Here is a 24,592-nt window from a genome sequence, read left to right as displayed (position 1 = left end):
GTCACATTTTGTGGGTCTGATTTCCAATTATATTATAGCCCAAAGGGGTGCGCAAACCTTAGTAGTTATTGACTGCAGTAGAGTTGTGGCCCCACTACTGCTTCAGGGACTCTAATCCACTCAGGTCCATAACTACATTGCAGTGCTATCTCCAATGGGCTATATTGCTTGGTGTATATTTCCTGACCTGACCTATAGAAGGAATCTGGTAGAACACAGGCCAGACCTATAGAAGGAATCTGGTAAAGTACAGGAAGAAGAGAGGTACAAGGGATGTGGGTATTTTACCGGACATGGAAAATTCCCTTCCATAGAATCCTCTTGGTTCTGAAAGAAAAAGAAAGCATTAATATGGTTGCATCTCAGGAAAAAAAGAAAAACGAAATACAGACAATACAAACTGAGTTGCTAAGAATCCTTTACTTCTACAGAGATACAGGAAAGAGATAACATTCACATTTTATTAACTTGATTCCAACGGATTACATGTAAAAGTTACTTACCTGATGTTAGAAATGGCACCATTGGCGTGGGACTCCCCTGCATTTTTTGCCTTTGCCTCCTGGGTCTTTGTTATGTGTTGGACTTCGTTTTGCTGGTCTAGATGCTTTGGGCACTTTGCCACTGCTGTTCAGTGCCAAAGTGCAAGCGCTCCCTTTGTAAATTGTTGTTATGGATTAGTGATTCTATGATTGGCATATTTGATTTACTTGTCAGACCCTAGTACAGTGGACTGTGTGTGCCCAGGGCCTGTAAATCAAATGCTGCTAGTGGGCTGCAGCACTGATTGTGCCATCCACAGAAGCAGCCTGTAAAATGTAACTCTGGCCTGCCATTGCTGAGCCTGTATGCTGTCTGGGACTGCCATGTCGAATTGGCAAGTGCACACACTTGCCAGTCCCTAAACCTTCCCCTTTCAACATATTAGCCCTACGGTAGACCTAAGGTACCTCTGTGGGCAGGGTGCATTGTATGTGAAAGGTATGATATGCCCTGACGTGTGTGGCATGTCCGGATAGTGAAATTACTGTCAATTTAGCTTTTCACTATTGCAAGACTAGCTCTTACCATAGGAGAGAATGGGAAGTTTGTTTATAACATCTTATAAGCATAACTGGCTCTGGGAACAAGGTAGAAAAATAAAGTTTAGTATGCCTGAACTCAGAATGTTAAAATGCATCTTTCAGTGAGGGTGATTTTTAGGTTTCGCCGGACGAAAGCTGCACAAGCAGCTTTCGCGCAGGCGGAATCTTTTGTTTACAATATGTGGGCTTTGTCCCGCCTCTGTCTTCCATTGGCTAGCTCCATAAATGGAGGCTAGCCATTGGAAGAGAGAGGCGTCCGTCATTCTGCGAGGCGACTCGTGGGCGTTCCGGCGATTCTTTCTCATCCAACCCCCCTTTTAGCACGTCAGTGCGGCGGTGGGCAGGGTTTATTTTTTTGGTCGTCCATGTTTCTTTTGGTCATTCCGCGGCCGACCGCTGCCGGAGGAAGTCCAGGTGAGTGCTTTTGATTGTGGTCGTTCCTGCCGCCCCCCCTTGTGCTGTCCGTGCGCCCATTCCTGCACCCCCCTCCCGCTGTCCGTGCCTTTCCCGCCCCCTCCCACTGTCCGTGCCTTTCCCACCCCCCCCCCCACTGTCCGTGCCTTTCCCGCCCCTCCTCCCGCTGTCCGTGCCTTTCCTTGTTTATTTTAGTTGCATTTGTTCAATTTCACTTCCATGGCGTGAAGCTTACTGTGTAGTCCTTTTTCAACCGTGTCGCTGACTTAAAAGATGACCTGTGGTACGCATGCGCTATCGCGTTTTGACCTCTGCGGCCTGCCTAGTCTGTCTGCAGAAGGGGACTTGAAGAAGAGCTGGTCCTTTGGAACTTCAGAGGCCGTTCTGAAAGCGATTGGGCGGCGGGGTTCGCATATTCCCGCCTCCATGCCCGGAACCATAGAAGTGCCCACTTTGAAGGAGCTGCGTGTGAATGAGGCAAGGGACGTATGGCCCTCAATGAATGGCTTGTGTTGTTATTTAACACTAGACCTATTCCTACCGAATGGAAAAGACTGCGATACAGCTACTAAGTTTTATGTAAGCATACGTGCGTCTCTTCGTTTTCTGTTGTGTGCTCATATGGACGTTTTTTGACCCATGTGTGAAACTTTGCGAGTGAGATAGCTGCAGGATTGTTGTGCATTGCTGAGATCGTCATTTATCTTAGTTGTCAAATAGTAAAATGAAAAGTATCGAAATGCAACAGATCGGATAAACTGCTCGCACCAGGGATAGGACAAACGTACAACTAAGGTGCAGTTCATGAAGGTGAACTATATCCGGTAGCAGCCTACTTTCTTCTTTGTCTTATTGCCATCTGTGTTTTTAGTTATCGCCTACCAGATGGCTTTTAGGTATGTTGTTGCGAAATACTTGAGAATGATACCAAGAATTTACAGTAAGTCTAGAGCCCTCCCACTGCATTCATTGGACGTCTTTGTTGTCCCTCATTTGCTTGCTTCTTATTTGACGGATTTCCTTCATCCCATGTTTACCCTTTTAAAAATCCTGCAGAGTACCCCAGCGGCAATTGCGCACCGCAAATTGGGAAGCCCTTACATCGTAGATCAGGTAAAGTTGAGCCCCATTATAGCATGGCTAAGAATTTGGGTAAATGCTGAGGCAGAATTAAGAAGAGTAATTGTAGCAGACTGCTTACAAAGGGACAAGGGGTGGCTGTGGGTGTGTGTGGCTGTGGGCGTGTGTGTGTGTGTGTGTGTGTGTGTGTGTGTGTGTGTGTGTGTGTGTGTGTGTGTGTGTGTGTGTGTGTGTGTCTGGCTCTGGGTGTGTGTGTGTGGCTCTGGGTGTGTGTGTGTGTGTGGCTCTGGGTGTGTGTGTGTGTGGCTCTGGGGGGGAGTGTGTCGCTCTGGGGGTGTGTGTGTGGCTCTGGGGGTGTGTGTGTGGTAGTAATTGCTGTCTGCTGAGCTCGTCTGTAGGGTACAATAGGTCTCACATTTGCAAGAGATTAAGTTAATGGCAATGTAAATGACAATGCCATTTATTTATGTTTTTAAAACCAACACATAAATACAAATTTTGTCATTTACAATGCCTATAGCTCTAACTTTTCCAAAGTCGAAACCATTGCATTGTAAATGCTTGTTACATTCTGGGTTTGAAAATACCACTTGTAGAAAGTAGGTATGTTCTTGCCTAACCATCCAGTGTGCCTCTGCTAGGGTTGTGTATTTCATGTCTGGCTTTTGGATGACAGGGGCAGGAGAGGGGTAGCGGCTCTAGAAGTCTGACGAGTCAGGGCTGGGCTGAATAGACCTGGGATGCATTTAGAATAGGGGGGGAGGAGATTTCCTTTCACCAAAATGAACCTTGTCTGCCTTCAACAATGCTGTCTCCACCTTCTGCCTGGAAGCTGCCCCAGTGACGACAAAACTGATTTTGGCTGGGTACAGACACACTTTGCCTTCAGAGAACAAAGGATTTTGGGGTATAAAAAGAGGGGTACAAACCCCAGACTTTTAGATCACTTCTGGGAATCAAGAAACAACTTTGCCAAGGAGAAGAGCCAGAGAAGCTGAGGAGGAATACTGCCCCTGTGTGGTTTTCTGTCTGGGGTTGGTCTGCAGTGGCTCCGTGCCGCCGAGGAAAGGAGAAAAGGAATTTGCTGTTTGCTTTGCCATCTTGATGAAGATCTCCAAGGGCTTGAAACTGAGCTTGCCTCCTGCTCTGAAGTCTCAGGGACACAAAGAGTTCACCACCAGCTCCACTGAACTTCTTTGCTGGGGGATCTGATCTGCAAGAGCTGCCTGCTGCTGTTTTGAACCTCTAGAGAACTGTTTTCCGCTGGGAGCTGGAAAATCGATGCAACATTAAAGAAGCGTGATGCATCCGTACCTGTTTTCCACGCATTGCCGAAGAAATCGTTTCAGCAGCGGCTTGATAAATCGCTGCTCGCCTCATCAAGTGTCATGACCTCCGAAGTCGTGAGATTACCGCACCGAGCGCGACGCAAGCCCTGCTGTGTGGCTGCAAGAATCCACTCATCATCCGTGATCGTCGCATCATGGCGCCATGTCTGTGGCATCGTTGGGGGAAGCAGTAAGAAACAGACGCATCCCCTCCCTACGTAATAAGAAATTGACGCATCAACTCCTCTCCAGTAAGGAACCGACGCATCACCTCCCCGGGAGCAAGAAACCTACGCATCACCTTCCCTGCGGCCCGTTTTGTTTGTTTGTGTGACACATCCAAGGAACTTTGTGAGAAAAGTGTTGCATTTACAACTTGCATTGAACTGAACTATTTCTACAGTTTGAAAGCTTTATTTTTGGCACTGTATTGTGGATTTTTGTTGTTTGGTCTTATTTTGGTTTAGATAAAAAATACATATTTTTATAAAATGGTGTGGTGTCCATTTGTAGTGTTTTCAATGTATAACTATACATGTTCACAAAAGCTTTACACACTGCCTCTGAAATAAGCCTGTCTGCTCGTGCCAAGCTACCAAGGGGATGAGCAGTTTTTTTTTTTTTAAGAAGTGTATCCCCTTACCCGGACTAAAAGCAAGGGTCCCTATTTAGACAAAGGTACCTACCTCTGCCAACTAGAGACCCCCATTTCTAACACCTGGTAACTCTTAAATCTTAGTTGCTTAGCATTCTTCTCTGTTCTATGCTCGTTATTGACTAAGAATAACTTGCTTTTAAAAATTGCATATATCTTAATGGACAGATTTTAATTAGCCCTACCTTGGTGTGAGACTCGCGTCGCCCAATGCGGCCCCCCTCCTGCTCAGCTGACAGAGCGCCGCTGTTATCGGGCGCTAGGCACTGAATTGACTTTAGGCGCCATCTTGGGTAGGGGAAGGATCGCGGTCTAGATGATCGCTTATCCCACCCTCCTCCCTCCCCTTACAGTGGATAAAAACATCAGACCCGCCCGTCCGCGCAGCGAGCGGGCGCAGCGGGCGCGCCAAAGGCGCGCCAAAGGCAAGCCCGTCTGCGCCCGTCCGCGACCGGACGGGACCAGGGGCCACCCCCCCTGCTCAAAGCGGAACAGAATGCAGCACACCGATGCGGTATGACTCCATCTTATTAAAAAACGTAATGCCGCCAATTAACGATACCTGTCGGCACTCTATCCATCCCAACACTACCACCGGAACTTGTTCCCACTGCAAGTTCCTACTTTCCAGCCATGAAGGTAAATCGCACTCTGCCAAAACTTATAAAATGTTTCTCTTAAACTGTTGATCACTAACTAAACGCGCAGTGCAATTGTCACTTCTGTTAGAAGAGACCAACCCTGACGCAATATTCTTGACAGAGACGTGGCTAAAAGATGCGTCTGACCCTGACATTACTTCCATCATGCAACTGGGATATATTTTGCAGAGGGTGGACAGACCGGAAGGCAGAGGAGGAGGCTTAGGCATTCTTTTTAAAAACCACTACCTCTGTAGGACCTCTCCGGCCGCAATTTCCAATTGTGAGAGTATGTTTTTCACATTGGATTTCTCACCTACAGTCTCATTTTCCGGTGTCCTTATCTATCGTCCCCCCAACCAATTGGGAGAATTTCTGGACTCACTCCAATCTAATATTGCAGAGGCAGTGGTTAACAGACCCTACTTTTCTCTATTAGGAGATATCAATATTCATCTAGATGACCCTAACAACTCAACGGCCAGGGCGCTCCTGGACAGTCTGGCGGCTCTCCAGATCATACAGAAGGGCTTTGAACCCACACACGAAAAGGGCCATCTCCTAGATGGGGTATTTAGTAACGACCATAGACTGGAGGTAGGGACCCCCCTGCCCCTTACATGGACGGACCACTATTTAATACCTATACAGTGGATGCCAGCTATGCCACTCCAGGCTCCCCCTCGCACCATCCTACAAGGGAGAGACTGGTCGAAAATTTCCCCAGATCAATGGGCCAACTCTCTCTCCTCGGCTCCCCCCCAAACTGAGATAGACCCGGCATCGCAGTATGAGAATTACATTAACTGGATGTGCACAGCCCTGGACTCCATCGCACCCATTAAAGCCCTCAAAGAAAAGACCAAATCGAAGGACTCGCCTTGGTACACTCCCCAACTTAAAGAACTAAAAAGGGTGTGTAGGAAACTTGAAAGGAACTGGAGGGTCTCCCGCAGTAACGTAGACAAAACCATCCATCTTGAAGCTATCAAAAAATATAAAACAGAAATTAGATGCACTAAAACCTCGTACTTCGAGGAAAAAATTACTACTGCCTCCAACTCATCTAGAGAAATTTTTCAGATAGCTACATTTCTGATTGATACCCCTCCGACTGCCATTGACCCTAGCAAAGCCCAGATCCGCTGTGATAGTCAAGCTGAATATTTTCACAATAAAATACAGAAAATTGCCTCTGCTTTTAATCCACCCAATCTGATCCAGGATGTAGGAACTACCTTACCAAGCACCGTGACTCACAAACTAGATGAGTTTCCGTTGCTGGATGAGGACTCGCTTGGGGCCCTCATGCTGAAAATCAAATCTGGGTCTCCCACGGATCCTGCCCCCCCCTGTCAGCTAGTAAAAGTCAAGGACACCATCCAACCTGTTATTCTTAATATTCTGAACGCCTCTATTACCACAGGTTCAGTGCCCACTGCCTGGAAACGTGCCCAAGTCAGGGCACTACTGAAAAAGCCTACCTTGGACCCGGAGAAGATGGCCAACTACCGACCTATTTCTCTTCTTCCGTGGGTCAGCAAACTTTTAGAAAAACACATTAACGCGTCCATTACCCAATTCTTAGAAAATTATCATCTACTTCATGATTCCCAAGCTGGTTTCCGTCCCAAGTTGGGAACTGAGGCGGCTCTTTTGGCGGTAACTGAGCTGGCCAGGAAACAAATGGATCAAGGCGGCACTACAGCAATTTTGTTGCTCGACCTTAGTGCCGCCTTCGACACTGTCAACACCAGCATCCTCCTTCACCGCCTCTGCCAAATGGGAATTTCTGGGAAGGCCATGCACTGGCTTCAGTCTTTTTTGGAGAATCGCTCCTTCGAGGTTGTTGAGGGCACCACGCACTCAAAAATTTGGCCCCTGGACCAAGGCGTGCCCCAGGGCTCTGCCTTGAGCCCTACCCTTTTTAATATTTATATGCAGCCTCTTGCTGATCTAGTGCACTCGTTCGGCCTTGACATAGTGACCTACGCCGACGATACACAATTAGTTGTATCTATGAATCAATCTGACTCTTCCCCTTCGAATCTAAGCAATTGTCTGGTAGCGGTCGCCCAGTGGATGGCTGCCTCGCATTTGAAATTAAATGGCGAGAAAACGGAGCTCATGATGTTAGGCAATCCAACCATCCCCAGTCCTATGATGGACTGGCCCCCGTGTATGGGCCCCCCGGTCCAACCAAAGCCCCATATAAAAAGTTTGGGCATCTGGCTGGACGCTAACCTTAGCTTTTTGCAACAAGCTACCACTCTGTCCGCCACCTGTTTTGGGCTCATGCGCATGCTGAGGATAGTGCTACCACTTCTCCCCTTCGAAGCCCGTAGAATAATGGTGCAAGCCATTATCTTGTCCCGGTGGGACTATGGGAACTCCCTATATTTAGGGGCTCCCACCTCCACAATAAGGAAGATGCAGGTGACCCAAAACGCTGCAGCCCGCCTTTTACTATGCCTTAATCAACGGGAATCAGGCACAGCGGCCCTGAGGAAATTGCACTGGCTTCCCATTAAGGCCAGAGTGCTGTTCAAATCCATGTGTATTATGCACAAAGCCATGTGGAAGACCGCTCCAACTATGATTTGCTCCCTAGCAAACCCCTACCTTCCCCATAGAGCGCTGCGATCTAGCACAGCTTTCCTGGCTACTGTTAATAAGATCAGACGCACCAGATGGGGCTGGCGTTCCTTCTCTTGGAATGCCGCAAAGGCATGGAATTCCTTGCCCATCTCCCTTCGTAGTGAACCCAGCCTTCTAAAATTTCGGAAGGAATTGAAAACCTACCTGTTCATCTAATTCTCTTCACCTTATAATAGTCTGACTATACACAGCGCTACGAGGCCTCCGGGTTGTTTGCGCTCTACAAAACTCAATTAATAATAATAATAATAATAATAAAGGAAAAACATAGTAATTACTTATTTTTAAACTAGTGCCACTTTACATCATTAAGGGCCAAATCCAGTTTAAAAGCTTTTGCACCGGACCCGGACCAAGTTATTGAAGAACAAGTTACTTACCTTCGGTAACGATATATCTGTAAGAAACATTAGTTAGAGTTAGATTCCTTACCTTAGAATATCCCCAGGCGTCAGTCTGGATCCGGAAACTTTTGAGTAGCAGTACCCCTGCGCGTCGGTAGGCGTCGTCTGCAGGTGTCCCCTGCGGCTCCGCGTCCGACGTCGCTGGAGTATATAGACGCCGCCTCCGCGCGCTGACGTCAGTTCTTTGTACACAGCTTTTCCGCGCCAGAAAACGCAGAGCCATGAGAGAACCAACACTGGTGCCATTTGAAACTAGGGCCCTGAAAGGGATGTCCTTAACCCTAGGTATCAGTTCGCAGAACGGGGATGATTGGTGGGTTCGGTAAGGAATCTAACACTAACTAATGTTTCTTACAGATATATCGTTACCGAAGGTAAGTAACTTGTTCATCTGAAAGAAACACATTAGTGTTAGATTCCTTACCTTAGAATAGATACCCCAGCAATACCAACCCCGGTGGTGGGTCTGCGAACCAATACATTCCTACACCAGAAAGTCCTGGAGGACAGAACGGCCAAAGAAGCCATCCCTCCGGACTTGACTGTCCAGGCAGTAGTGCCTCGCAAAGGTGTGCAGCGAGGCCCACGTAGCCGCCTGACAAATGTCCTGCAAAGGGACTCCCCGGCCTAGGGCAGTAGTAGCAGCCGGGCCCTCAGCCCAACAGGAGGCTCCTTCCGAGCCAAAGAGTAGCACGCTTTGATGCACAGAACGACCTCCCGAGAGATGGTACGTTTACACACCGCCCGTCCCTTCTTCGCACCCACGTAGCCAACAAACAGTTGGTCATCCACCCGGAACTGGCGTGTGCGATCCATATAAAATGAAAGCGCACGTTTTGGGTCCAGACGATGGAGCCGCTCTTCATCCTTTGAAGGATGCGGAGGCGGGAAGAAGGAGGGTAGGGTGATGGACTGCCCGATGTGAAAAGCAGAAACTACTTTGGGCAGGAAAGAAGGTCTAGTCCTTAGAACCACCTTGTCAGGATGAATGGACAGCAAAGGAGGTTGGACAGAAAGAGCCTGGAGCTCACTCACTCTCCTGGCAGAGGTGATGGCAACCAGGAAAGCCGTCTTTAAACTCAGGAGACGGAGAGGACAAGAATGAAGGGGCTCAAAGGGAGCACACATCAAAAAGGTTAGAACCAGGTTCAAGTCCCACTGAGGCATCACAAACGGAACAGGTGGATACATGTGTGTGATGCCCTTCAAGAATCTCGTAACAATCGGGGACTTGAACAAAGAAGGCTGATCAGGAAGCCTTAGAAAGGCTGAAAGGGCAGAAAGGTAGCCCTTGATAGTGCCCAGAGCAGAGCCCTGCTGGGCAAGAGAAAGAAGAAACAGAAGAACCTCTGAAAGAGGGGCAGAAAGAGGATCCACAGCCTTTGCTGTGCACCATGCCACAAATCTGTTTCACCGACAGGCGTATACCGACTTAGTGGAGGGACGCCTGGCTGCCAGAATAACATCACAGACTTCAGGAGGCAAGTCAAATGGCCTCAACTGCCGCCGCTCAATCTCCAAGCATGGAGGTGGAGACTGGACAGGTTCGGGTGGAGGACCGTCCCCTGCTGCTGCGACAGAAGGTCCTCCTGAAGGGGCAGGCGGATCGGGGGACCGACTGACATGCTGAGTAGCTCGGGATACCAGTACCTTCGAGCCCAGTCCGGAGCCACAAGGATAACTTGGGCCCGGTCGCGCCTGATCTTCTTCAGCACTCTGGGCAGAAGTGGTATAGGCGGAAAGGCGTATAACAGACCGCAACTCCACTCGCGCCGAAAGGCGTCGCCGTGCGAGTGCCGTCTTGGAAACTCCAACGCGCAGAACTGATGACATTGCGCGTTCTCTTCTGTGGTGAATAGATCTAACCAAGGCTCTCCCCACTGCTGAAAGAGGCCTTGCGCCACGTCCGAGTTCAGATGCCATTCGTGATCCATCGAGCACCGACGGCTGAGTTCGTCCGCCCTGGCGTTCAGAGAACCTGCCAGGTGTTGAACCGTCAAAGTCACGCCCTGACGTTCCAGCCACTGCCAGAGGCGCAGAGCCTCCTGGCAAAGGGTCCACGACCCCACTCCGCCTTGTTTGTTGCAGTACCACATGGCGGTGGTGTTGTCGGTGAACACTTGCACTACACTCCCGTTGACAAAGGGGAGGAATGCCTTCAGTGCTAGACGAATCGCCCGCAGCTCCAACAGGTTGATATGGAGCCGGGACTCCGCCGGAGACCAGATGCCTCTGATCTCTGCCTCTCCCAAGTGGCCACCCCAGCCCTGGAGGGACGCGTCCGTCACGACAACGTGCTCCGGTTGGGGAAGGGAGAGGGATCTGCCTCTGACCCAATCGCGGTCCGTAAGCCACCACTGCAGTTGTCTCGCAGTGCCCTCCGAGATCAAGACGTGGTCGGACAAGTTGCCCTGATGCTGGGCCCACTGAAATTTCAGGTCCCACTGCAGAGCCCGCATCCGCCACCGGGCGTGATGCACCAGAAGGATGCAGGAAGCCATCAGTCCCAGCAGCCGCAGCGTCAACCTGACCGAAACCCGGGATAGCGGCTGAAAGATGGGAATCAAAGCCTGTATATCCCGGACCCGCCGTTCCGGAGGATAAACCCGAAACTGCGCAGAGTCCAGAACTGCTCCGATGAAAAGGAGCTTTCGAGAGGGACACAGGTGTGATTTCGGCACATTGATGGAGAACCCCAGGTCGTGCAAGAGGTCTGCCGTCATCTGAAGGTGGTGGACGACTGTCTGGGGCGAGCCCGCCTTCAACAACCAGTCGTCTAGGTAGGGGAAGACTGAAACCCCTAACCTGCGCAGATGGGCGGCGACCACCGCCATCACCTTTGTGAACACCCGTGGGGCGCTGGTAAGGCCGAAGGGGAGCACGATAAACTGAAAGTGCTCCTGGCCTACCGTGAACCGCAGGTAACGCCGGTGGGCCGGCAGGACGGGGATGTGAAAATACGCATCCTGCAAGTCCAACGCTACCATCCAGTCTTGTGGGTCTAGAGCAGCCAAGACCTGAGCTAACGTCAACATCTTGAACTTCTCCTTCCGGAGGAAGCCGTTGACGTTCCTTAGATCCAAGATAGGACGTAGGCCCCCCTTGTCCTTCTTGGGTACCAGAAAGTAGTGGGAATAGCAACCACGCCCTACTTCTGGCCCAGGAACGCGCTCGATGGCCCCCTTGGCCAAGAGGGCCGTAACTTCCTCCTGCAGAAGTGTCAAGTGGTCCCCCGACACACGGTGGTTCTGCGGTGGCATGGCAGGACGAGTTGCAGCACCCACCTGTCCGATGTAATTGTGCGCCAGTAAGCGTGGTGATGGCGAACCCTGCCACCCACCGGCGTCACATGGGGCCGAAAGCACGGACTAGGAGGATTTGGAGGCAGATGCTGCGGGGGGAGGTGTGGCCTGACCCCGCCGCTGACCCCGACCGCCTCCACGGCGGTTTCCACGGCCGCCACCGCGTTGAAAGGATTGTTGCGGTGCGTGGCTGGCAGCGCGTGTGGGGACGCCCCTTCCTTGGCCACGAAAGGGGAGAAACGAACCCGTTTGCTGGCGCTGGGTCGAAAGACCCAAGGACTTGGCCGTGACCCTGGAGTCCTTGAAGCGTTCCAGCGCGTGGTCCGCCTTGTCACCAAAGAGGCGACAGCCATCGAACGGCATGTCCATCAAGGTATTCTGGACGTCTGCCGAAAAGTTGGCGGATCTCAGCCAGGCGTGGCGACTAATCGCCACCGTCGTCGACATAGCTCTGCCCAGCGAGTCGGTCGTATCAAGACCACACCGTATGGAATATTTAGCTGCGTCTCAGCCCTCAGCCACAGCCTTGCCGAGCTTCGCCCGCACCTCCATGGGGCATTCAGGCAGCACTTCCGCGACCGTGTCCCACACAGAGTGGGTGTAGCGGCCCAAGAGGCATGCGGTGTTGCAAGACCGCAGTCCCAGACTCAGGGACGAGAAGACCTTCTTGCCATACTGGTCATACCTCTTGGATTCCCGATCGGGCGGGGCCGACGGGAATGCGGTCTGGGAGGTAGAGGCCTGGATCACCAGATTCTCGGGAGTGGGATGGGCGGACAGGAATTTGGGGTCGTCCGGACAAGGACGGTGGCGTCTGGCCACGTTCCGATCTACCGGCGAACCTGAAGCGGGCCTGGACCACGTGCCCAACAGAACGTCTGACAAGGCTTCGTTAAACGGCAGCAGAGGCTCCTGTGGGCATGACTGCGGTTTGAAGACCTCAGTGAGGATGTTAGGCCTCACGGCCGCGACGGGGAGCTCAAGGTGTAAGGCCTTGGCAGCCCTCATCAGCCCCACTGAATATGCAGCTCCCTCCACCGACTCCACAGAAGGAGGAGAGATAAAACCAGGGTTAGGAGAGTCGTCCAGACCACTGGCATCCCCCAAATAACCTGTCCAGTCCGGGTCATACTGGCACTCACGTGACAGAGGGTCCTCAGACCCCTCCCAACCTTCCCCGTACTCTTCATCATCTCCATACTCGGAGTCAACGATGTAGACTGGCTCCTCGGGGTTCACAGGCCCCATCGGCGTCGAGCCCGGCGTCGATCGACGCCGGCCCGACTCCGCGTCCGGATTCGGGGAAGGAATGGGGACGGCGCCGCCCGGAGCCGGCGCCGCGCGGGGGCGGCACAGGAGAACCGGCGCCGCGCGGGGGCGGCGTCGGGGGTAACCCCGATGGAATCGGCGCCGAACCAGCCGGCAGGCCAGCCGGCGTCGAGCCCGAAGGCCCTTGCGGCGCCGGGGTCGGAGCCGTCGGCGGCACCGGGGCCGGAGCACCCGATGGCGTCGAGCCAGGGACACCCGACCCGCTAGGGTCCTCGGACGGCAGCACTGGGCCCGAAGGCGCCGTAGGCCCCGTCGGAGAACTGAGCGCCCTCATGGCCATGAGGAACTCCTCAATCTCCTCAGGCGTCGCACCGTGCCCAGGGACCGGAGGGTATGGGGCAGGCCGCGCCGGCGACTCTCGCGGAGCAGCGGAGTTGGGGTCACCCGAACCCCCGGCCGCGTTGCGCGAGCGTCGGGGGTACGATGACGACGCCCCGACTTCTTGTGTTTCTTACCTGATGAGCCCGACGAATGGTGACTACTTCCGGAGCGCTCGGCGCGGCTCCGCGACCGCTGCCTCGAACGCTCCCTGGACCTCCGGCCGGACCGAGACAGCTCCCGACGCGGGGCCGACACCCGGAGCTCAAGCAGCTTGCGGGACCGCTCCCGTCTAGCCTTGTTAGTGAGAGCCCGGCAGTCGACGCAGGCGTCCACGTCGTGGTCGGGGCCCAGGCACCGGAGACAGAGTCGGTGATGGTCCGTGACCGACATCGTGCGGTCACACCCGTCACAATTCTTGAAACCGGGCATCCTACCAGGCACCAAAAAGGATATAGAGTTGAACAAAGTTGGTCAAAAGACCGGAGTACTGCTCTTCAGATCTGCGCTTGCTGGCGCGGAAAAAAGAAGAACTGACGTCAGCGCGCTGAGGCGGCGTCTATATACTCCAGCGCCGTCATCACGGCGCACGACGCCGACGACGGACGCGGAGCCGCAGGGGACGCCTGCAGACGACGCCTACCGACGCGCAGGGGTACTGCTACGCAAAAGTTTCCGGATCCAGACTGACGCCTGGGGATATTCTAAGGTAAGGAATCTAACACTAACGTGTTTCTTTCAGATATAACATTCTAACAACAATTTCTAGTGAGTTGTGCTTGCACAGAATTCGCCATTTGTAGGCATGAGTCCTGAAGAGATCTAGGTAGGGATTCCCCGAGGCTCTGAACAACTTTTTATAAACACTTGTCATTGAGTTCTGATTCATGATACTCTGGTACCGTTCAACTTCTTCCATTCACTGTGGATGACAAAAAGGCGTCAATAGCAATGGGCTCTCCTTTGACAGTGCTTGTGATCTCGTTCCCTAGTTGTTTAAAAAAAACATGACTATTACACTTTCTGTTTGAGTGAGAACACCTGCTCCCTTGAGTTTCAGCAGGAGGTTCTGCAGGCATCATTAGATAGTTCTGAGCTTCTTAACATAGATATCGTTTGTAGATGTCTTTGGAGACCATCGACCTTGGGTGTTTACATGCATCTGTGTTCACTGTGCTGAACAGAAATAAAATAAAGTATTGTACTTTAAGGCTTACCATCTTCGGTCCTGACTAATTCTGGGCATGGCCTCAATGAAAAACAAAAAAGGTTTCTGTTTCCAGATACCCGAGAGCCTTGCTAGAGGAAAAGACAGCCAATACTCAATGGGGTTGGCTGTTGGGATTGTGTATAATGTATAAAAAGGAAAAATTGTTCCTTTTTTAGGTGTCCCCTCACTCACCGGGGTTGCCCCACGGTGACATGCTTCATCATTGGGGCCATCCCAGTCCTCTACGGGCTGGGGCGTGCTACGACTTGCGAGATTACGTAGGAGCACTTAATGGACTATGTGTGGTGCATGTGTATTTGTGGGGAGTGGACTATGTGATGAGTTAAAAAATACCTGCCCAGTAGGTTACTAATAAACTTTATTCTGACCTCTAGGTGGTAGTATTAAAAACGGGGTGGGGAGATAGGCTGTACTAAACTTAATGTGTCCAGATGTACCTATCAACTCCTAAGTCGACATGTTTCGTGCATACCCCAAGCACTTCTTCGGGACTACACAGGGACCAGCCCTGTGTTCGCCACTCCTTAACTCTGTCACTGAGATATTTACAAAAGAAAGTCTTTCAACTGCAGCAAACTCTACTAAGTGCATGCATTTATACCTACGTATTTTGTTCCAAAAACACGTGGTTCTTTTTTATGAGACCTAACTGGGCCCCATGGATTCGGAGGGGTATCGGTATCCTAGCAACTTTGTGCTCTGGTTACCTCCTGCATTCAGGCACCTACTCTGTCTCCCTCCGGTCAATGAGGCTGTAGAAGGGACCTGCAATCTGCAAACGCAAGTCAAGCTCCTCTTGTAACAGGCACATCTTTGGGAAGCAATAGGGGGTTAAAGGGACAGCTGATGGCATCATACTAGAAGTGATTTTAAGAGATTTACTTTCTCTAGGCATAATGAACAAGTTGCTTACCTTCGGTAATGTCTTATCTTGTAAAGTCTATCTAGCCGCAGATTCCTTACCTTGGAATTATTCCCAGGCATCAGACTGGATCCAGAATTTTTTTGTGAGCAATACTTCTGTGCACCAGTAGGTGGCATTGCTTTATTAGGCAGCACGCCAGCGCTCTGAAGTCACTTTCTTTTCACAACTTTCAACACCAGGAGGGTGGAGCTACGAGGAATACTGACCACTAGTGTAAAACTAGGGGCCTGAAAGGGGAACAGCCCTGCCCCTAGAAATACATTTTCACAGTGGGGAGGATGTGTGAGTCGGTAAACAATCTGCGACTAGATAGAGTCTCTACCAGGTAAGGCGTTAGAGAAGGCAAGTAACTTGTTGATCAAATAGAGACTTCTAGCAACAGAGTCCTTACCGTAGAATAGATACCTAAGCAATACCTCTCTGGAGAGCCTGCAAAAAAAATAATCCCGCAGGACAGAATGGGCAAAGTGCTCGCCCCGACGGACCTGACTGTTCAGGTAGTAGTGCTTCGTAAATGTGTGCAGAGAGGACCACGTTACTGCCTGGAAGATATCCAGAACCGGGATTTCGCTTGCTAAAGCACTGGTCGCAGACTTTGATCTTTTGGAATGAGCATGCAACCCCTCTCCTCCTTCGCCAATGAGTAACAGATTTTAATACAGAGCACGATCCCTAGGGAGATGGTCCGTTTCTTTGGCCTTTTTGGCAGCCAGCAACATTCTGGTGTTATAGAAAATAATATTTCTTGGTTGAAATACGCCAATGTATGGGAACAAATTCCCGGAGAGTAATTGTTTTGAGAGAAAAACTCAAGATGAATATCAAAAGACAATGTAATGCTCTGGGGCCTCTTTTATATGGTGTGCCGTAAAAGATCTGTGGTATGGTGTCCTCTGGGCAATTGGAGTTCGGTGTACTATCACCTCATTGACATGATTCTCTTTTCTCTTGTTACTGCTGTATAAAGATTATCATGGAGCTCCCACTTTAATGAGAGGATAATATACAAGCATGTGAATCTATATAAAAAATTAAATGCTGGAAAAGCAAACCACTGAATATTTAGAGAAGAATCGCTCAATGTGATACTGAGCTATATACACGTTATCATACACTTTAAACATGTCCCCACACAAACGTTTTGTGTAGAGTGTTGCTAATTAATTTGACAAAATATAAGGATTCACAACTCTTCAGTATACATACACCATTAATGGCTGAAGTTACAACAAAGCACAAAGTGAATGCCTTAACTATTTTGCACAAGACAATATAACTATTTCACAATGATAAAATAAATTAACAATGTAGCAAGCACAACTAATGTCCATGCATATATCAAGACTGCTAATTCGCAGTATAGGCATCCCGAATTGCCAATTTTTTCTTGCTGAGACGAGATATCATAAAGCACATTCTGGAATTGAAAACTGCTATATTTTACCAAATTATAACAGTGTCTGTAGTGTTATACAATAAGTTATGACTGCTCCGAAAAACTGGCTAAGTTAATTTATAGTTTGCACAATATTAAAGTTTTTACATTTTGTAATGTGTCAAGAAAGGTTTTACTGGGAAAAGCAATATATTCAGTGTTTCTGATTAACAATCAACTATGTTACCTTTACACTAAACAAAGTCCCTTTACACCATAAAACCTTATGGGGTAGTTGGACAAAACAAGTAGCTTGTCCCAAACCATTAGGCTTACCTTCACCTAGTCCTGTTTTTTTTAAGAGCATTGCCCCCTTTGCATGACGGGGCTCCTAGGGTCTTTATTGCCCTAGAGAGTAAAGAGCAGTTACATATATATGTGAAAAATACATAGCTGTAAGTAAACCTTATGAAGTGATGCTAGTTAGTTAGCTGTGTTTAAGAAGCTAAAATCAACCTAAAGTATAATCTTTAATTCTTGCTACCTGCAGTTTGGAGGAGAATAAACCTGTCTGATAATCAATTGATTGTACCACTTAAGCTTCAGATTACTAACGTGATATACCTAAGTCACACTGTGGACTCTGATCAAACGGGCACTCACCAGGGAAACCTCTTCCTCTGCCTGGTGGAGGTGGCAATGGCCCGAAAGGTCGGGGATACATTGCAGTGGGATAAAAAGGCATGGGAGGTGGAGGCGGGAAAGGAAGCGGATGGTGCTGCCTGGAGAAATTCAAGCCCTCCAGGATACTCTGCCGCATCTTATCAACCTTGGCAGCCATTTCAGTCTGAAACCAGAGAACACACGTCATTACTAATTACGGATTGCAAAAGTGTTACTGTGCACACGTTTCAATGGTAAAAAAAACTGTACTACATTTACCTCTATCTTGCAGAGGTTTTTCAACTATCGACACGTTTTACATCTCAGATCAGCAGCTGCAGTCATAAAAAATGTTTTCAAACTCATAACTTTTGGTATAAAAGTAAGTTTTACAACTGTGAAACTGCAAGACAACACACCTTTGAAATGAGTTTCCCATACACAAAGCTGTGTGACACCAGATACAAACTTCCGATACATCCAATAGCTAAAATCCTAAAGAATGGATTGGTATACAAAATGAAGTTCTATCATGACTTTAAAATGTTCTTTTACAGTATCTTAGAGGAATCTCCTTATTGGGCATACAAGAAGACTATACACTTCATTTTAGATTAGTCAAGTTTGAGCATCACATTAAGACACAAGTTACTTACCTTCGGTAACTATATATCTGTAAGAAACATTAGTTAGTGTTCGATTCCTAACCTTAAAATATCCCCAGGCGTCAGACTGGATCCGGAAAGTTTTTGTCAGGTCAGGTTTCGTCTGCGCGTCGGTAGGCGTCGTCTTGCGGCTCCGCGTCAGTCGGCGGCGTTTGATCAGGGGAATGACGTCGCTGGAGTACTTAGACGTCGCCCTCGCGCGCTGACGTCCGTTCTGTACATAGCTTTCCACGCCAGGAACGCAGAGCCATGCAAAAAACCGACACTGGTGCCATAAAACTAGGGCCCTGACAGAGAAAGTCCTTAACCCTAGATATCGGTTCGCAGAACAGGGAGGTTGGGTGGGTCAGTAAGGAATTTAAACGCAAATTGTGCTACCAAGGATCTTGGTTGCATTCCCCTCTGGGCACACCATTTAAATCAACCTTAGAGGTTCATATTGGAATTTAGGACAACACTCCTTACAGTTCTTTAATATTTTATTTGTTCTGTTGAAATTATTTTCATTTCAAATATTCATTCTTCTCTGTATATTACATTCTCAAAAAGCTTTTGGTACATGATACACCAATGCATTTCGAGCGTGAACGCTCTTCATCAGGGAGAAACAATCTACAAATTAAACCATAATGCATTGAAACAAATGGACATATTCAATATGTTGCCTACGCATTTATCAGTGCTTGATAACATGCACTTTGAAATGATATGCATCATGCAGTCGTGTTGGTGTGATGTTGCAACTGTAGTGAACGTGACTTATGTTCTTGTGATTTGTGTTATCTATTTTTAAAGGCTCGAAGTGTGAATTATATATGTGAATTTACTCACATTCAGTACCAGATGTGTATGCTTCACAAAGTACTGTAAAAGAATATAGGGAAAGATATTCTTTTACAGTACCGTACTCAGCGTCGATGACCTCGGTGCCGAGAAATGCCAAGACGGCGTCGCCGGCATAAAAGTCATAAACGGCACAGGTGGATATGTCTGAGGGATGCCCAGATTGAAGGTCATTGGACCCATGGGACCAGATGGTGCTCCAGAGGGGTACATGGCTCTTGAAAAGACCCCATACATTGCATTCAGATAATGCGTCGGGTCTTGACCCGGGCCTGGAAAGGGTGGATAAGAACCTAGATTCTCCTCCTGTCTCGCTACAGCAGGTATCGGGTCAATCGGATCCGATGGATGATGTACTGGAGTCGAAGACCCTTCAGGCAATGGAGCATCTTCCTTCTCACGAGGTGGAGAGTGCGTCGGCGTTGGATTCGTTGCCGGAGCCGGAGACTGCTCCGGAAACTCCAAAGGAGAAGGCTCACCTTCCGGATTCGATGCAATAGGTGAAGGAGACACATAGTCCTTCCAATGTCGACGTTTTGGAGACTTCAACTTCGGATCAGACTCGCTCTTGGAATGACGTCGAGACCCATGCTGCTTCTTCTTATGCTTCTTCTTGGATCGAGAAGCATGCCCGAAGACCCAATCAATCAATCAATCAATCAATCACAGGCATTTATATAGCGCACTACTTACCCGGAGGGTCTCAAGGCGCTGGGGGTAGGGGGGGGGCAGGGAGGGGGGGGGGGGGGGGGGGGGGTTGGGGAGTGCTGCTAACGAATGCCCGAAGACTAACTCAAAGCTGACCTCGAGCGGGACCTCAAACGTCTCTTACCTTTCTTCCCCTTCAACTTCGCAACAAGCAGCTTCGCCTCTCTCTCTCGAAGCGCCTTTGGGTTCATCTTCTTACAACAGGGGCATCCTTGGACGTCGTGGTCCGACGACAAACACCACACGCAGTCTATGTGCGGATCCGTAATGAACATCAACTTTCCGCACTCCCCACAAGGCTTGAACCCAGATTTCCTCAGACATTTCGACAGGAAACCAGATTTAACTCGAAAAAGACAAGAGTAACAAAGTAACAACGAGCTACTGAGGATCCCAAGAAAAACCGTTAGCATTGACAACGTGGAAAAAAGGGAACGGATGTCATCACGCCGACGGAGTCCTATTATGGAGTCAGTGACATGCTTCTGGCGTGAAGAGCTACAAAAGAATTTTCCAAATGTTGCGGATGTAGGGGATATTCACAAGGTGAGGAATCCACTGGCAGATGTATCCATCAGAATAACATCTTACAAAATGTGTCAATTAATGAAGAAACACCATCACTTAGAAAATAACATGATAAACAAGTTACTTACCTTCCATAATGCTTTTTCTGGTGGATACTATCTAAACTCAGATTCCTTATCTTAGAATACTTCCCAGGTGCGAGACTGCAGCTGGAAACTTTTCTCAGCAGTACTCTCGCTTGGCACTAGGTGGCCCAGTGTGGCTCCATTCTGTTCCAAAAGTGATGGAGCGGAGCCACGTACAAGTGCCACTTCTGCACGTAGACCGTTTCTTTATTTCCCTTGCTGCATCCTCGGAAGCGGAGTGTGAACAATTGTTGGTACCAGTGTGCTGAATACCAACATTTTACTATGTAAATTGCACACAAGGTTTACAAATTGTAGGTTGTGGGTTTATGAGAGCTTTTGCTGGTAGTTTTTTTTATCTCTGATGTGACAATAAAAGTAAAGTAACTCGCCAGGTTTGTGGAACAGACTCAAAGTGAAATGTCCTTTAGAACTGAGCGAGCAAAAGCCCTCATCACGAGACGGGGCTGTCAAAGCAGTAGGGCTTTGTGAGTGTATGCCCAGACACTCACATAGTAGCCTGAGAGATGTCAGGGACAAGCATTCTGTGAGTCGACAATGGTTGCAGCCTTAGCCCGTGTAGAATGGGCTTTTCAAGGACTTACAGGGGCTGCTTCTTGTCCAGCGCACAACAGATCTTGATGCAGAGAACTATCCACCTTGACAGGGTCTATTTCTGCATTCTTCGTTTTTTTGTCGTGGGTAAACCCACAAAAAAACTAATTGTCCACATGGTGTAAAAGCTCAAAGCCCTTTTCGTTTCCAGCCAATGCAGCTTCCTCTCCTATTTTGAGGGTTGTTGGGAGCAATGAACATTGGAAGAGAGGGGGATTGGATTGCCCAGTGTGGAAGAGAGTCATGACTTTTTGCAACAGTGTCCTTAACACCACCTTGTCCAAGAAAAACAGTGTATTGCATTTGAACTGAAACGGCTTGGATTTCATTCATACAGCGAGCGTACATAATTACAATGAGGAAGACAGTCTTCAAAGTCAAAATATTCTGTCTGCAACTATGCATCAGATTGAAGGACATTGACATGAGAAACATTCATGCATAGTTACGGTCCCAGTGTGGCTTCAGAAACTGAATGGGAGATCATGTGTATCACACCTTTCATAATCTCATCACAACAGAGGATTTAAACATGGTCATTTGGGCCAGTTAACATAGAAAGGCAGAGGGGGCAGACAAATGACCTTTAATAGGGTCAACTGCAAGGCCGTGCTGGGCTAAAGATCAAACAAAGAAAAGAATATCCGACAGCTTTGCTTGTAAAGAAGTTTCATAAGTGCCACACCAGGTCACACATTTGTCCCAGCTTCTGGTATAAATGTATTATGTGGCAGGACGGCTCAAGGCAAGCAATACATCTACTAAAAGCAGCAGCAGATAAAATGCAGTCAGTGGTCACCACCCAATCTCGAAGCATGTAGGTGTAGATTGAAAAGGCATGGGTGGAAAACCCTGCACTGTTGTGTGGTAGCCTGAGTAGAGGACAGGTGTTCATGCCCTAAAGTTACAGGTATCACACTATCTCCGCCCAACCTGGAGCCACAAGGATGAATAGGGCCCGGGTCTTCTGGATCTTTTTCAGAACACAGGGCAGCTGAGGGAAGGCATATGTGAGTCCTGTGTTCTTGCAGAAGCCCCAACAGACAAAGCTTTCAACATTGCATGTTCAACGGTGGCAAAAAGATCTATGTGATCTCCTCGTTGTTGGAAGGTGCCCTGTGCCATCTCAGGATGCAGATGCAACTGGTCATCTGCCAGATGGCACCTGCTGAGCTAGTCTTCTCTGGCATTCAGGGAACCTAACAGGTTGTTCGCAATCGGGTAACTGCCATGGCACTCCAACTAACTCCAGAAGTGAATAGCCTTCTGGCCCAGGTACCAGGACCCCACTTTGCGTTGCTTGCTGCAATATAACATGCCAGCGGTGTTGGGCGTGAGAACTTGAACTAGCCTCCCCTTGGTAGGTGCTGCATGTGTTACCTGGTGTAACTGACTAGGAGGATGCAGGAGGCTAGGAGGCCAAGAAGCTTCACTGAAGTTCTGATCGAGATCCAGGATCGTGGATGAAACATCAGGATCATAGCCCGAATGTTCTGAATGGATAGTGGCAGGGGGGAAGGAAGGTCCTGCAGTGCCCCCTGTCCAAGATGGCTCAAAGAATGGAAGCCTCCACAAAGGTGTTTGATATGACTTCGGCTTGTTGATAGAGAGACCAAAAGAAGTGAATGTATTGTCATATAGAGGTGCTTTAAGACTTGACATGGCATGAAGTTGCACACTAATGCCCAAATAGTGCCTGAAAAATATCCAGGACAGGCACTATACGTGCCAGTGCAGTTGTAGCAGCTTTGGCAAAAGCAGATTGCACTCTTAGGTCTTCTGGGGGCTTAAGATGCGCACTGTGTGTCATTCATACTTCTGGAAATGTGATCTTTGTAGGGGATATATTTTTGTGTAGGAGCTATTTCCTGACAATATAGTACAATACTTTATGATGTGCCCACTTGCTGAATGATACTGCAACTGCAAAAGATCTTCTGAAGGCAGTTTCTTGATGTGCAGCAGAGCTTAAAGGAGAGGACTATTCATGGAGAAATGGCCTGTTTCAGCACCGCCTGGCCCACCTTGGCCCTACAGAATCCACAAAGAGCTAATTGTTAACCCGATGTTCACTGGTATGAACAAATTAGAAAGTGTGTCCCTTTTGCGGTTCAAGTGATGGAGTCACTCTTCCTCTTTCAAGGGATGAGGTGGATCAAAGAAGGTTTGATAGGGCAATGCCCTGTCCAACATGAAAAGGCTCCACTATCTTTGGTAAACGATTTTAAGGCTGACTAGGCACAATCGACAAATGTAAATTGGTTTAAAGGTTGTTCAGATTAGAAACATGAAAACCATTTGGAGTCCCACTGTGGGGTCCCGGAGTGCTTAGTTAGAACTGTGTTGTACACATTTTAAACAACATCACAATTGGTGATCTGAACACAATAGTTGCTCCGGTAAACGTGAAAAGACCTACAGTTAACCTTTAACTATGCCCAGAGTAAGTCCTTGCCAGGCACTGCATGAAGGAGCAGGTCTGTTGTGACTTCATATTTTGTCACATTTGGAACAACGGGTTCGGGACATTTCCAGCAAACCAAGTAATCTTACATTGGATTTGCCCAATGGATGGTGATTAACGGTGTTTTTATCTTGTTTGGGTCCAGCAAACCCATTTGGGATAGAATGAAATGTGCAGAACTACGATTACAGACACGCACTTAAGAGGCCTACTTCAGGGAAGAACTGGTATTTTAACAGGGTGGAAAGGTGTCTGCAATTACTCTGCTATGCATTTGGCCTGTGAGCAAGAACTGGGGAAGTCTGAAAAGCATTAGGTCTTTTGAAAAAGATTCGGTGTATGTTGCTGACTTTGCTGTAATCCACAATAAATAATTTTAACCGGTTTGTGAGTATGCTTTCGCCTGAGTTTAACCTTTCTTGTGGATGTGGATATAGATATATAGGCTTATAGTAGGTGAAAGACTTATTTTATATGAGCATAATTTGCTTCCACTGATTTTGCACACACAGCAGACATCCAATAGACAAGCGCTCCTTAAGTGTCAGGAGGGTACACTGACAGGAGTCCAAGAAGGCACAGGACTCGTCTGGAAGTTGGAGTTGGTTGCGCGGAGAAAAAAGAGACCACCCTGACCAATGTGACTCCAATCTGCAAGGAGGACTAGGTGATGAAACTAATGAGACCTACGTTAGGCCTAGAATTGAGTTCGCAGGGCCCACGGTGCGACTTGCAAAATTTTGGAATGGTCAGAGAGGGCCTGCTCGAGGTCTACCCTCGGTCTTGATGGCACTCTGGTGGCCATCTTTAATTTCTCAGGATCCCTTTCCAGCCTGGGGATGGCCTCTCTATAAAAAGACACACCCCCAGGAAATCAAAGCAGTCATCGAAAGAGATCAGTTGCACTCAAGAGCTCCTGAGTGGCGATTCACCGAACCAACTTCAGCTCCAACACAAGTAAGAGTGCCAAGCTCTAAGAAACTGAAAAACGTTCTTAGGGTAATGCTGGTGAACACCACCTCCACTAATCCCCCTCCCCCTTCCCGATGGGTTTCAGATTCACAGATCAATGACTGACCAAGGAGGAGAACTTGGTCGATTACGGTCTTTGGTAGAATATGAGCACATTAAAGTGAGAAATGGGAACTTAAGGTGGATATTGGTGGTAAAAGTCTATGCACATTGCAGTGAAAGAATCGAGAAGGAAAGGAGAACTTTGTTGACTAAAGTCTTGGG

General features: G+C 48.6%; 1 protein-coding gene across 2 annotated transcripts in view; it reads right to left on the bottom strand.

Annotated features, from left to right (window-relative positions):
* The window catches only part of FAM120A (family with sequence similarity 120 member A), a 453,805-nt gene that overhangs the window by 76,948 nt on the left and 352,265 nt on the right, over nt 1-24,592 (bottom strand). For both annotated transcript variants that reach the window (XM_086939166.1, XM_086939165.1), the window contains exons 14-15: nt 17,409-17,592; nt 289-327 (exon numbers count right to left, since the gene is read on the bottom strand). In XM_086939166.1, the coding sequence (XP_086795292.1) occupies nt 289-327; nt 17,409-17,592 (223 nt within the window). The remainder of the gene's footprint in view (nt 1-288; nt 328-17,408; nt 17,593-24,592) is intronic.

The sequence above is a fragment of the Lissotriton vulgaris genome, chromosome 9 (assembly GCF_964263255.1).
Source record: "Lissotriton vulgaris chromosome 9, aLisVul1.2, whole genome shotgun sequence".
NCBI classification, from domain to species: Eukaryota; Metazoa; Chordata; class Amphibia; order Caudata; family Salamandridae; genus Lissotriton; species Lissotriton vulgaris.
This window is presented reverse-complemented; position numbering and strand designations above follow the sequence as displayed.